This window comes from Gambusia affinis, linkage group LG09, assembly GCF_019740435.1.
Source record: "Gambusia affinis linkage group LG09, SWU_Gaff_1.0, whole genome shotgun sequence".
Classification (NCBI taxonomy): domain Eukaryota; kingdom Metazoa; phylum Chordata; class Actinopteri; order Cyprinodontiformes; family Poeciliidae; genus Gambusia; species Gambusia affinis.
The window spans coordinates 4,647,232-4,661,321 of record NC_057876.1 but is presented as its reverse complement, the minus strand read 5'-3'; the positions used below and the strand labels follow the sequence as shown (position 1 = coordinate 4,661,321).

Genomic DNA, 14,090 nt, shown 5'->3' with positions numbered 1-14,090 from the left:
CTGCATTATGGAATCACGTCGACATGTCAGAAACAATCTCAGATGCAGTGTGTGTGTGTGTGTGTGTGTGTGTGTGAATGAATGATAGTGCCTTCATAGGCAATATGAGTGTATGGGAGATTAATGGAACATGGCTGGTGAATGACACCCTGGGAAATATGATCCATTTGTGCCTCCCTCTCCACCACCACATCATCCGACACAAACACAAACACACACACGCACACACACGGACGCCAGTAAACACACGCTGGCTCATCTCGTTCCAAACTTCTCCTGGAAGCACGACCACACTTTATTGATTTTTGTTTCCAGTCACGGCGAGGAATTCTGCTCCAAATCCACATTTCAGAGTGCAGCTGGGACTTTTCCCTAACGCAGTTCGAGACAGTGATAAGTTTCCAATGACGCAAGGCGCGCGCTCAAAACTAATGTGTCAGCATGGACGGGCAATACTGAATAATAATAAAACACGACTACTTCTAAGGTTTCATCAGACACTCACGTTGCAGTTGAATTAACTTGTATCTTATTATCTTATTTAACTGAGACAAACTATATCAGATTTGTTGCTGTGTTTGAAATTGTCTCTCTTCTAAATGAGATCTTGGATCTGAATGAGAAAATCTGTTTAAATGGTCAAATGAAATCAATCCAAGTATATTTTATTACAAAAAACATTCTAAAAGCAAAGAGATGCATAATGGGGAACATAGTAATACCTTGCTGAACTGAATAGAAAGATCCAGCCAATTTTGACATGGCCAAAAAAACAACAACAACAAAAAAACAACACTTCATCCTAGCAGCAAAATGTTTCATCAAAAAAATGTGTTTTTTCAAAACTGCTGTGTTTCCACTCAGCACATTTGTCTTCAGAATGTAAATTCTATGGTGAATGGAAACACAGTGGCTAAATGGCAGAGTTGGTCAAGAATATCGTGAACTACAACTCCAAGGTTTAGTCCTCACAGGTTAAAACTGAACTCAAAGTCCCAACATGCATCAGTTCTTCTTAATTGAACCAATGTTTGACAAGTGAAAAAGTGATAAAGGTGGGTGTTACGTTTCAATAGACAATTAATTACATGATTATGTTGCATTACTGACATTTCAAATAAATAATTTAATTTAGCCAAATTCAGAATAACGCTGCTTTCGTTTGCTTACTTTTCTGACTTATTTAGGAGAAAGCATTCGCACTGTAAAAACAAAGTCTTACCAAATATTTTGGTCTATGTTCTAGTGCTGATTTCTTAGTTTACTTGAAATAAGACAAAAGTAACTGTTCAGCAGGATACTAGAGCTTGTTTTAAGAAAATAATTCCTTAATATTAACCAAAAAGCTCTTGTTCCACTGGCTGATTATTTCACTTATAACATGTGAAAAATGTCTTGTTCTAAATGAAATGATCTGCCAGTGGAACTAGACCTTTTCCATTGATATTAAGGAATTATTTTCTTAAAGCAAGCTCAAATATATTGCTAAAAAGTTACTTGGAAGTTACATTTGTCTTATTACAGATGCAGCAACTAACACCAAAAACACTTGGTAAGATTTTATCTTTGCAGATTTCTTCACATTTTTGCTCTTTTTATTTTCTTACCTAAATGTTTCAGATCAACAAGCAAATGTCAGTATCATCCATTATCTTCCACTTAATCCAGAGTCAGCCTGGATTTGAACAACACCCCAAGGTTTAATGCACAAAAATGGAAATAACTTTCAGACATGCATCGGTTCAAAAACCGGTTCAGTCTTCAAACAGCCGTTTTCTACTATTTCAGCTTTGGAGCGACCTGGAACGTTTATGAACATTATAAACAAGCCAATTAAACAGGGATAATTATGTCAAACATTAAAACACCTCAGTAGCCAATGTGCCATTTTATGTTTTGCAATGCTGATGTGGAAAATATGGAAATATCATTTTTCAGCTTACTGTCATATCTTGAGACTTTTACACGACTCTGGTTAGAGTTTTATGACCCACAGAGGAGTCCTTCAAGAGCCAGAGTCAGGGGTGTGTGTGTGTGTGTGTGTGTGTGTGTGTGCTGTGGTCTAGTCACTGGGAAAGAAGCAGGTACATCCTGAACAGGTTTCCAGGTTTCATTGAGACAAATGAAACAATCAGACACACACACACACACACCTGTGGACGGTCTTTGAATCTCTAATAAGCCAGTCTGATGACACATTAGCTTTATTAAAAAGCTTTAGGTAATGAATTTTAAGATTAGATTTTTAAGGAATTCCCGATCTTTCTCTTTTTGTGCCTCCGTTCAAACAGATTCAGTATCAATTTTTTTTCTTTACGTTTTTTTTCATTCAAATTTGAATCTGGGTAATTAATTTTGTTACATGACATAACTCTCTCTATATCTATAAATCAGCTTCATTTTCCTTTTAAAAACGTGTTTCCTAACACAGAAACCTTTTATTGCATGTCTTTTCTTTTGGTTTGTAAAAAAACAAACTAAAAATAAAACTATGTCCACATTCACCACTAGCAGAAAATGGAGGCAAACACAACAGTGACAACTGTTACCAAAATAATTTTAGTACAGAAAAGTAAAATAAGTCGGGTAAAATGGGTGGTGAGGAGGAATTTCAATGGTCATTTGAAAAATGAATCAAGTAAAAAAAAAAAGTAAATTCAGCCTCAGATCTCATTTTGTCATCCACACGTTTGTATGTTGTGCTTATTTTCACTTTTGCATCTCATTTAAATGTATATAAACTGACTAGTTTTAAGTTTGACCTTTTGTCTTCTTCCATGTTTAAATTTCCATGTCATTTTATATTACAGAATCAACTGGATAGAAAACAACTGAGACAGAAAACAATAAAACCTAGAAAAGTCCCTAATTCATCTCTTTATTAAAAATACAGGTTCTGATTTCTCTTAAAGTAATGCACTCCTGTTCCTCACATTACCCACTACAGAAAGAGACATTACCACGTCTGACCAGTAGGCGTCTCTCTAACTCTACCTCCACCAGCCACATCGCTTCCACTCAGAGGTAAAGCTCAGGAGGAAGGGTATAAAAAAAACAAGAAGTCCAAGCAGAGGTAAGAAAAGCAGCAGATTTAACTAATTGCCAAACATTTGGTAAAATGACTTCAGAATGCCTGCATTGATAATGAGACAGATTCAGAACTCTGTTTCTCCTCCCCCTGTTCCATGAACGACTGTCAGGTAGTTTCCATTAGTAACGACTTGCTACCTTCGTCTGAAACCCGAGAGCGAGCAGAACCTTAAAATTGATTTTTAACCGTGCTTCTTACTCGTCCGCCACATAGAGAGGAGGTGAACGGGTGTCTGTGGGTAGAGGGGGAAGAGAATGATTAAAGTTCAATTACATGAGAAACTTTTTCTTCCTCCCTTTGAATCAGAACCAAACACCAGACTGGCACCTTCATTTGTTCCACAGCTTTCACTTTGTGTCCCACAGACTCATTTTTTTCTCTCTTTTGGTTTTATTAAGCAATAAAAGTAGGTCAAAAAAACCATATGCAGTATTCCTCCGTGGAGCTGCAGCAGGAGATGCTTCCTGGTTCTACACAGTATGGATGTTTGTCATCAGATGCCAATATTCTTCAATCCCTGCATTTTATTTAATAAACTGATATGTTGCACACACACCTGACAGGATGTATTTTGTTGCCCAAAGTATACACGGGTTCAGCTAGAAAAAAACGAAGGTTGAATTTTGTCACTGTAATCATTTGTGACAATATTGATATCTGATGTTAATGTTGCTGTTATGTTCAATAACAGATATCTACCTTTATTTTATGTGTTTCACTGCCGTTTTGACACATTTGGAGGAGAAAACACAAGAAACAGACGGCAACAAGATAAAAATAAATGTTGGTTGTTCATATTGGTTCAGTTCTACTTATCAGTCTAATATCGATACGTTTAAAAAAATGACAGATATCGGCCGATACCGATGTTAGTGCTGATATATCGTACATCCCCAGTGAAATTTAATTTGTTTTCCATCTAAAACCAGAATGCACAGAGGAAGATGAAGAGTAAAGCTTCACTCCAAAATGAAACTTTGCTCTTCATGTCACTTATAACCAGAGATGTATCGATGTGATATTAATATCCGTCCCAATATTGAAAAAACTTCTAGATTGGTATCGGTGACAATGTAGCTGATCCATGAGAGCAGATCTGTTCAGTCTGCTTTATTATTAATTTTATGTTATATTTAGAATTCCTAATTGCACTTGCTGAATTGATTGAAAGACGGTTTGTTGCAGCTTATCTTATTTCATTGTCAGTTTGAGCTCATCTAATTTCCAGTGGCTCTTATCCTCTTAATTGAACTGACTGAACAGATTAAAGATGTGTTATTTTTACATGGTTGACCACGCTTGTGAAGCTGTTGTTGTTTTTAAGTGTGCTATACTGGTGCAGATTAGAAAATACATTTGTAATTCAGTGAGAACGCCTCACTGTATGGATTAAAAAAAAATAAATTGTGCTTTTTGTACAGGCACTGTTGGAGATGCCCGTTTCCATTTAAATGCCGGTAAAAATCAAGAACGAGTTGTGTCCGTTGTTCAACTGGGAGTGGAGTCCCAGCTGTCCTGCCACGTCATCAGAACGCCCTCAGTAACCGTTCTGAACAAAGTTTGCTCTGCCATCCTAAAACTGTCCAAAACCTACGATGAAAAAAAAAATTAACCTTTCCAAAGCTTTCACAAAACTTTGAACGGCATCAGAGGAACAATGTCCCCATCTGTCCTACCAGTTTGTCACTTTCTCTCTCCTGTCAGCTCCTTCAGTCCGTCTCCCTTCCTGCCCCCCCGGCCCCTGCTAAGACTCCCGTCATGGTGGCTGAGGGCAGCTCTTTCTGCTCTGTCAGTTACGATAAGTGGACGGTGTGTGTACCGTAGGTGTGCGTGTGGGTGTGCGTGTGCATGCGTGCAACACGGATGCATCAAGCCATTACCTTGGGTCAGTGCAGAGCGAGGGCACATCCTAATTCAATCACACACACACGCACACACACACTCGGAGAATGAAATCAAGCTTTGCTAACATGCGCTAACTTAGGATAACTCCTGTTTTGTTTAGGGCTGCCGTGTTGCGTTCAGGGACCCAAATGCGACCCTATTAGCTCCAAGGATTTAGGCAGGAGAATCTGGAACAATTGGCCCAGTTAGTGAACTTTTACACAGAAAGAAGAGAAAGTTTGTAAAAGACTTTGCTTGTCTGAACTGTTTTAGTCATTCTAGGGAGTTGGTGGCTAGGAGAGTTGAGAGTAAGTTGATTTTTTATATATTTTGTTTGTATCAAAGTTCTGTAAGTGGGAAAATTACAAACACTCACTGTTTGTTTGACTAAACCCAAAGAAAGCAGCATCTCCAGCAGAGACGTAACAGGCTGATTAAATATTCGCCTTTTGTGGCGTTTCAATGCACCTTCAGCCTCAGACCAACAGGCTGGGCTCCCTCTGAATCCCCTCAATCAGCCAGGCTGCTGGTTTCAGCTCGCAACAATTCTACACTAAACCAACCTGTGTTCAGTGCATCTCTGAAGAAATGTACAGCAGATCTTTTCGGTCACAGGATGGTGAAAGCAGACGTTTTGGGTAGAATGTGGCAGGTATTTCCCACTAGAGTAGACAAGATTTAACACATAAATCAAAATATATTCTGCACCAATATTGATGACCTCCCATGAACATTTCAAGGCCCAGTAAGTTGTACATAGTGGATTTTCTGGATTATAAATTGCTCCGGAATATATTATATATATTTATAAAAAAGCATCTTGAAGATAAAAAAGTCATATGTAAGTTGTTCTGGACTTTAAGTTGTAGAATCAGCCAAAGTATTAGAAAAAGTACCACTTAACCTGGAAAATACAGTATTAATAAAACTGATCATTTGATAATTTATGACCAAACTTGAAATATTTTTAAAAGTGTGTCTACATTTGTTCTAAAAGCAGGTGTTGCTGTATCGCTATCTTTGAGTTCATTTATAACTACAAAGTTAACTTTTACTTTGAAAGCTAATAAAATGATCAAACTACAAACAGACTTAATTTATTCACATCTTTTGTAGTCACGGCGACAAGCTGCACTCACTAATACGAACACATTCAAGCACCAATATGCAGATCGGTCGACAGCTTGGAGTTAAGTGCCTTGCTCAGGGCAGCATCGACATGTGGAAGGAGGAAATCTGACCCCAAACCTTTGGATTACAACATCACTGTTATTGCCTCTGAACTGCAGTTTTGCCCCAACATGGTGAGATAGAAGCACTCAGCAATACTAGTTGATTCGGTTCATTATGAGAACATTTTTGGCCGAGCAAACAAATATTTTTCTGGACAGAAACAAAACTGAAGTTAATATCTTTAACGATCTAGAGTCAGCTTACAGCTTCTGTTAGTACAGCTAGAAACTAGAGATCTGACTGAAATCTGGGTGTAGTGATGTGACCTGCACCTTCGGAGACATAAAGATGGTTACAAAGTCGGCCTTCCAGGACCTGAAGAACATTTCCAGGATTAGAGGACTAATTTACCAGCAAGATCTACAGAAACTCATTCATGTATATCTTTAACCGCATTGATTACTGCAACAGTGTCTTCACAGGTCTGAGTAAAGGTCTTATACTTTTAAACAAATAAGAGAATTCAACTGCTTAGGCACTGTTTGACCAGAGGGGGCAGCTCTGAGACTGTTTTGGGCAAAATACTGCCGAACTAAATAAATTTACACAAAATTGTCAAAATTCTCACAGAAACATAAAGAAACATAAAGTGTGGGTTAGTTACACTTAAAACAAAAATACTGTTAGTTTATAAATCACTGAACCAAAACACATTAAAGATCTGCTGGTGTTATTTGAACCTTCTAAACCTCCCAGGTTCTGGTTCTGGCTCTGCTCTGCATCCAGAACCAGAACCAAACCTGGAGAAACGGCATTCAGCTTCTATGCACCATAAATCTGGAACAAACTTCCAGAAAACTGCAAAGATGCTGGAGCTCTGATTTCACAGCTAAACCACGGCCTGTTTAGAACTGCCTTTGATTTGCAGTGAAAGATTGATCAGCATATTTGATCGATGATCTTGATGATGGCGTTTGACAAAATCTAATGTTTGTTGCTTGTTTCATGATTGGTTGCTGTATTATGATTTTACACATTGAACTGCCGTGTTGCTGAAAAGCTTTTCAAATAAACTTGTCTTGAATCCTTGTTTCTGGAAACTAAAATATAACAGACTTAACAAAAAACAAAACGTTTTCCTTATTTCACTTACTATTGGTTTAAGTCACCTTTATGTTACTTTATTCTTCCTGAAATATTAAGAATATCTTTAAAAGTCCCTCTTTATATTTTGCCTCCAGGTTTTTGCTACCACTTCTAGCTGTACTCTGTTGAACCTTCTTTGACAATTTCATTTCTATGTTGTCATTTTCAGCCTAAAATAAAGGCGATTATATAAAACTCTCTCATATAGCTGTAGTATATGTCCAATTTCCCCATGTCTGAGGTTTACATGGTGAAATTTTGAGAGACCGGCAGACCTGAGGTCCTCGATGAGCTACACGCTGACTGCACTGCCTTCTCTCAGCTTTGAAGCTGGAGTTAAATCAAGGTTAAAGCGTTTATCGGCTGCTCACTTTCTTTCAGTGTGAAACGATCAGAGAACAGATATAGATGAGAAAAAAAGAGACTTCTATTCTTCAGGATTTGGATTAGGGGGGGGAAAGAGCGACAAACCATATCGCTACAGTGTTGTGTATCTTCAGACATCTCTGAGGTTTTAGGATTTAAAGAAATAATTGAAAGGAAAGCAGAAACCAGAAGAAAGAATCATGATAGAGTGTCTTTGAGCAGAGCAGTCCACTAGTTGTAGAACCCAGTTTGAGCTATTGATCAAGGTCACTTTAGTCCTCTGTATTTGTTTGTCTAAAAAGTCTGATTTGTTTGGGGAGGTTCGAATGCATCGCCAAACTGTTGGTCTCGGTTCACTTGAAGTGAACTCTGGTGTGATTCGAATCCATATGTGAACGCCGAGCAGACCGGAGACCGCTCCCAAAGCAGAAAACTGACTGCAATGCAGGGCATTCTGGGTAAATACAACCACACCAAACATGCTAGTGGGAGAAACGGGTCGAAAAGAGAAATCCTACATCTGCTAAAGTCTGACGCCGCTACATTTTTGTTTACATTTCATGAAGAAGGAAGTTGCGCTCATGTCTTCTTCAGAGGTTTTTATGTCATTTCCTTTGGTGGTTCTTGGTGCAGCGCCACCACAGGTGAGGAGGGGAACAGCTTCTTCAATTAGTTTAGTTTGTTTGACTGAGTGCAGTGTGAAAGCGAACCACACCAGCTGAAAATGTAACAAATGATGCAATTTGTTACATCAGGCATTAAAACACCACAAGTTTCATTTGACTTTCTTCCAAAATCACTTTAAAAGTTCTCAGACTGATTAAGAATGCTCTTTAGATCAGTATGAAGAGATGAGGAATGTTCCAACACTTTTCTGTCAGCAACACATGTACCCTGGAGTGAAGCCTCCTGTTTGTTAGTTTAAAGCTTTGGCTGTGTGAGCGTGCATGTACATGTAATTACACTGAGAGTAATGAGAACTCCAGGACTCTCATCCCGACCCCCTCTGGAAGTGCCTCAGGCTGCGGGTCCCTCTGGTGCCCGGGACGTACCAGAAGACAGATTTGGTTTCTAAAGCAATGCGGCGAGAGTCAGATGTTTAAAGAGAAAGATGTGTTTCTACTCCTCCACCTGCATCACTTTTCTCCTACTTTTTTCCCCAAACTTTGTCTCCGTCTGCATCTTTCCGCACCACCTCTCTCTAATTTCTCGCCTTGTTTCGCCTCCCTCTGCTTTTCTGCCTGTTTATCTTTTCCAGCGTTTTTCGTCCCTACATACTTATGCTTCATACGGAGGGCAGTCACCCAGCTCTCTTTTCTCTCAGAGATCTGAGCTGACCATGACAACTCATCTTCTCCTGCAGCACTGCTCTAACACTCCTAGCTTCTCTCTGTCTCTGTAGTTTTTTTTTTTTTTTTTACTGTTGAACTTTGACTCACACCGGCCTGTTTTCTCTGTTCGCCAGATGGAGAGCGAGATGCGGCATGAAAAGAAGTTGCACCCTCATGCATATTTAAAGCAGCAGCTACTTTGTTTTACAGTTAAAGAAGCTCTTAAACCCAGTTGACTTTTTCACATTTCGTCTTGTTTTTACCAAAAACTTGCATTTTATCTGAATTGTGTCATAAATCAGCTCAATGTCATGCAATAATGTTGCACTTACTTTTCCAAGACCACTGAGCAGGTATGGAAGCATCCAAGAGACTCAGTTAGGTTCAAAATAAACCCATCTGGAATAAAATATTCTCTACAACTAATCGCCATGACTGAACAAATTATGAATGGACAGAAATTCTCATCTTCTAAATGCACAAAGAAAACTTAAATGTCTGTGAGCCAAACGAGCGGTTCTATAAAATACTGACCAACAGGGGCTAAATAAAAACGCACACCTCACTTTTCAGTTTTTATATTCTTTTAAAAATCTATGAAAACAATGCTAATAATACTCTTTCAATTCACAATTATCTACTCAATTGTTTTGGTCGCATAAAACAACCCAGTGTGTTTCTTCCACTGGAGGCTCTGAGTAGCCAGCGAGGCGAGCGGCGTCCGGCCCCGTGCCTCCTTCCCCCTCCCGCCGTCTGCAGATGGATTCCTTCTCCCCGCTCAGGTCCAGCTCCTCCACATTATCTAAATCAAGCTTCTGACGAGCTTTCGCAGATAACTCCACGAGACGCGCGCCTTTAAAGTCTTAATTACCTCGGGAGAGCTTTTGCATCTCCAAAATATTTATCAGGCCCAGGAAGGCGGCGTCGGCCCCGGAGCCCGAGGGCCGCGCCTCGTTAACAGAAGCGTGAAGAGGGATCTGATACGTCCCAGGTAACTGGAGCAGACGTGGGTTTATATTTAGTGAGCCTGGGCCGAGCGTGAAAAATAAAGCGGCGCTTTAGGGAGAAGGCAGCGCGAAAGCTGCAGCGCTCCTGAACGCATCGTGGTGTTTATTATAGCCCGTCTCTCACAGTGAAACAGGTTGAACTCATTAAAATGAGCCAAAAATACAAACACAGGCAAATATAGCTTGGACATGAGGTGGCTACAGGTGAATGCTTCCGTTCAGAAATTAGATAAAATACATTGAATAATGGATTAGAAGAACTTTTTTAAACATATTTAAATAACCAGTTTTGGATAACAATAATGTGAGAACCAGATAATTACCAGAGATTGAACTTCAGCGTGTTATTTAATTTTCTCCAAATGGATTTTATAACCCAGGGTTGCAGAACAAAGGCAATAATAAGACAATCTCAACCATTAATAAAGGTCAGCCAATGTTTTGATCCAAGGTGACGCCGTGCGTATTTAACAATTATTGATGGATTTTGTTTCCAGGAATCAGTTTTTGATAGTTTCTCTGAAAAACGATGAATTTCAGCTTCAGCTACACAAACACGTTTGTTTTTCATCCCATGGTGCCGTTACGTTTAACAAACCTTAAAAATGCATTTAAAATGCATATTATGCTGGGGAATAAACTGGATTTTAGAAACGTAAAATCAAAACACTTTATTTGGTTATTGATGCAAATTACTGTCAGTTTCAGTTAATTAGAGATTTAGCAGCTGAGGTCGTGACAAGTTTCCATAATATTAGAAAAAATACTTTCTTCTACAGGTCAGAGTGGAACCTGATCTAGAATCCATGGAGGGAGACAAAGATTAGGGTGATGGTAAGGAGTCTCTCCGACCTTCAAGACTTGAAGCTCAAGAGGAAAAAACTGATCAGCAATTATAGGAGTTTCAATTATATTATTAGGGTTTTTTTTTTAATTTTTATTCTGGGAAATATAGCTGATGATTTAAGTTCTATTAATAATGTATCACTTTCATAAAGCTGATATTTTCTCACTAAAAAATAAAATACAAAACAATAAACTATGAATAAATTATTCTCATAATATTATGAGGATGAAATTCAAATAATGAAAATAAAGTGGTACTATGAGAATGAAGCCGTAATATTGCTACTTCATTGATTATCCTGAAAAATTTAACTTTCACTTGCTGACAGGCGTGAAAAACAAAACACATCATGTAAATTCATTGCGAAAAAAACTTATCAATAATGTTAATATTGACTTGAATCGCTGTTAAACCCAGTAATACAGTTCATAGAGTCATAATGTTACAACTTTATTCTTGTACAACTTTATGGTTGTAATATTATGACTCTATTCTCTGAATATTTTGAGTTTATTCCCATAATTTTATTTATTTTACTACTTTACTCTGACGTAAGAAAATTACATTTTATTTGACTGTTTTTGTATTATTATTATTATTATTATTATTATTATTATTATTATTGTTTTGGCTTTCCCAGAGTGAATGAATTTCTCTTTATTCTCTTTATTTATCTTTCCAGAGGAACTTGCTAACTCAACTGTCTGACCTTTTCCAGACAACAGAAAGTAAAACCTGGCTCTCCTCAAGGCAGCAGAAACTACCTCTGGTAATTGTGACATGACAGATTTCTTCTAGTAAACAAAGAACCCATTTTTCTTTTTTTTGGTCTGCCTCATGCAAAGACAAAGAAAGCGAGAGCTGTACCTTTCTTCTGCAGTATTGCGCTCCCGCTGCGCTTCCCGATGCGGTTCTCTACGTAGCAGGTGTAGTTGGCCAGATCTGCCTCCTCCACGGCGTCAAACGTCAGCGACACCTGCACTTCCTTCTCGCCTAGATGTTCCCTCAAGATCCTGCGAAGACAAAAACGGAGCACAGATTTAATTCCCATCGGTCACCGGAAACATCTCTGCTTGAAGTTGCCGACAAGGTTGCCCAGATCTGAGCCGCCTGCTGGGAACGAGGACGTGTTTACGTCGTGGGACGATAAGTTTATAAAAACACCATATCAGACACCGAACATCAGGAACGTCTGAGGTACTGAATGCTCGAGAAAAGTGAAGGAATAATTGTTCACCCTCAAAGTTCTTAGGACTTTTCTGTTCACAAAAACATTATTCCAGAAGTCTGGCTCTTTCTACAGCTACACTCTCTATCGCAAACTTTAGTCTGACGTTCCTGGTTTTCATAGACGGCATCGGTTCCCTTCCTGTTCACCTTCCATCAAAGGTAAACTTGTGTACTCTCTTTCTGATTGAATCCACAGTAGCAAGAGTCCGATGAAGGCCTGCGATGATGTTTTAGTGTTTTTTAGTGTTTAAGCCTTCAGGGTGATCCTGCTCGTACAGCCAGATCTTGGCGAGCTGTCAGTCGTTTTCAATGTTCTCTACTTCTGGAGGGATTTTTAAAGTGGTGCAACAATATAAAATGGAGGAAAACATGATGCATTGTTTTCCAATTCTTCTACAAAAAACAAAAACAAAAATCTGAAAAGTTTAATTTATATTTTGGACATCGACTGTTGGTTTGATTTTCATCTTCTGTTCATGTTATGAAGATTGTGTTTTTTGCCGCCCAAACATTTTTTTTTTCTTACCCACATGTTCACTTTCCTCATGTCATGGTATGAAAGTACAGGGAAAAGAACTGGATGGAAGACAGAGAAATAATAGCATGAAGATACCGATAATAAAGTCAACAAAAGTCATGTGGGAGTATGGAAAACATAGTCATTAGAGCTTTAACACAGGATCATGAAAGTTCAAAATGCCACCCGACGAAAGAAAAGATCTGCAATTTTAGTTAGTTTTTTAGCGTGTTGGTAAGAATTTCTTCCATTTTAACCAAGTATTTTGGTAGCAAGCAAAACTTTGGAGATAAAACTCCCAGAGCAGAATCCCAACTTGTTTCAAAAAACAAGCAGTGATGCCACAGAAAATTTTTTCCTCCCTCCTCAGTACTTCAAAAGTTGAGCAGTGCCATTTTAAAAGCAGTGCAGAAGAAGAAGGTGGTCTACTGAAGGGCAGATATAATTGGGGGATTGAGTCCATGTTGGTTTTTTGTGCCTGTTAAAAGCCAACGGACTAAGACTGAATGGTTGGATCAAACTATTATCTATAATTCAGAACGTTCCAACCCCAAACATTTAAAAAAAATGCTTCGATAACAAATCTAAAGTAGGTTAAAAACAACAAACTCCAGTACATTCTAAATAAAAGACACTAGCTGGTTGAAACTTCTTGGGAATTAAGAAACTAAATTTCAGCTCAATGCCAAGTACAAGTCCTATCTCTCTTGAATGTTCTGTGGCCTAAAGCAACTTCTGATCAGGGGAAAATGAAGACAGACCAAAAAAAAGAGTTAGAAAGGGATAAAAAAACTTATGTAGGAGGGAAAAAAATCAATCGATGCATTGAAATAAAGATATTATGAATTCATTGCACATGAAGGGACTCCGAACTGTGAACGCTGAGTTGCAGAAATGGAAAGTAGCTGGACGGCCGAGCCGTGCCCCGTCGACAGCAGCTCAGAAACTGATGATACTGCTCATATTTACTATGTTTACTGTGCTTTTAGCATATTTTTGATCCCAAACATTTCAATTATTTACAAGACAAGTTGACTTTTCTCAAGGAAAGATGCATGCCTTCAGAAAAAGGTGGAGTGCAGAGAAAAACTCGAACCACTTTCTGCCTTTCAGAGGAATGACTTAGTTATGCATCTCACGAACTGAGAAAAGGCAAACGTAACCCAACCTCTAACATGTGTAATAATGAAGACCAAATCAGTGTTCTACACTTCATGGTTGTAATAATACAGCTAATCTTTGTACATTACACCATTGTTGTTCATCGAATCGTTTCTCAGGAGAAATTGTTTCGATGCACTCTACGGGCACCACCCGTTTGTTTCCCTGGCTGATAATGGACACTATCAACAAACTCCTGTCAGAATCATGGGGGATCTGAAAGCTGACAGATTAATATGCGTCACGGCGGGGCTCTGTCCGCCACGGCGCGATTGTTGGATCTGGAACGGCAGCGTGATCTGATCAGAGGCGGTCATAACGCTGAAATGAAAGATAT

General features: G+C 38.7%; 1 protein-coding gene across 4 annotated transcripts in view; it reads right to left on the bottom strand.

Moving 5' to 3' along the window:
- The window catches only part of il1rapl2 (interleukin 1 receptor accessory protein-like 2), a 425,357-nt gene that overhangs the window by 14,556 nt on the left and 396,711 nt on the right, over nt 1-14,090 (bottom strand). For all 4 annotated transcript variants that reach the window (XM_044126534.1, XM_044126533.1, XM_044126535.1 and 1 more), the window contains one exon: nt 11,713-11,858. In XM_044126534.1, coding sequence (XP_043982469.1) covers nt 11,713-11,858 — 146 coding nt within the window. The remainder of the gene's footprint in view (nt 1-11,712; nt 11,859-14,090) is intronic.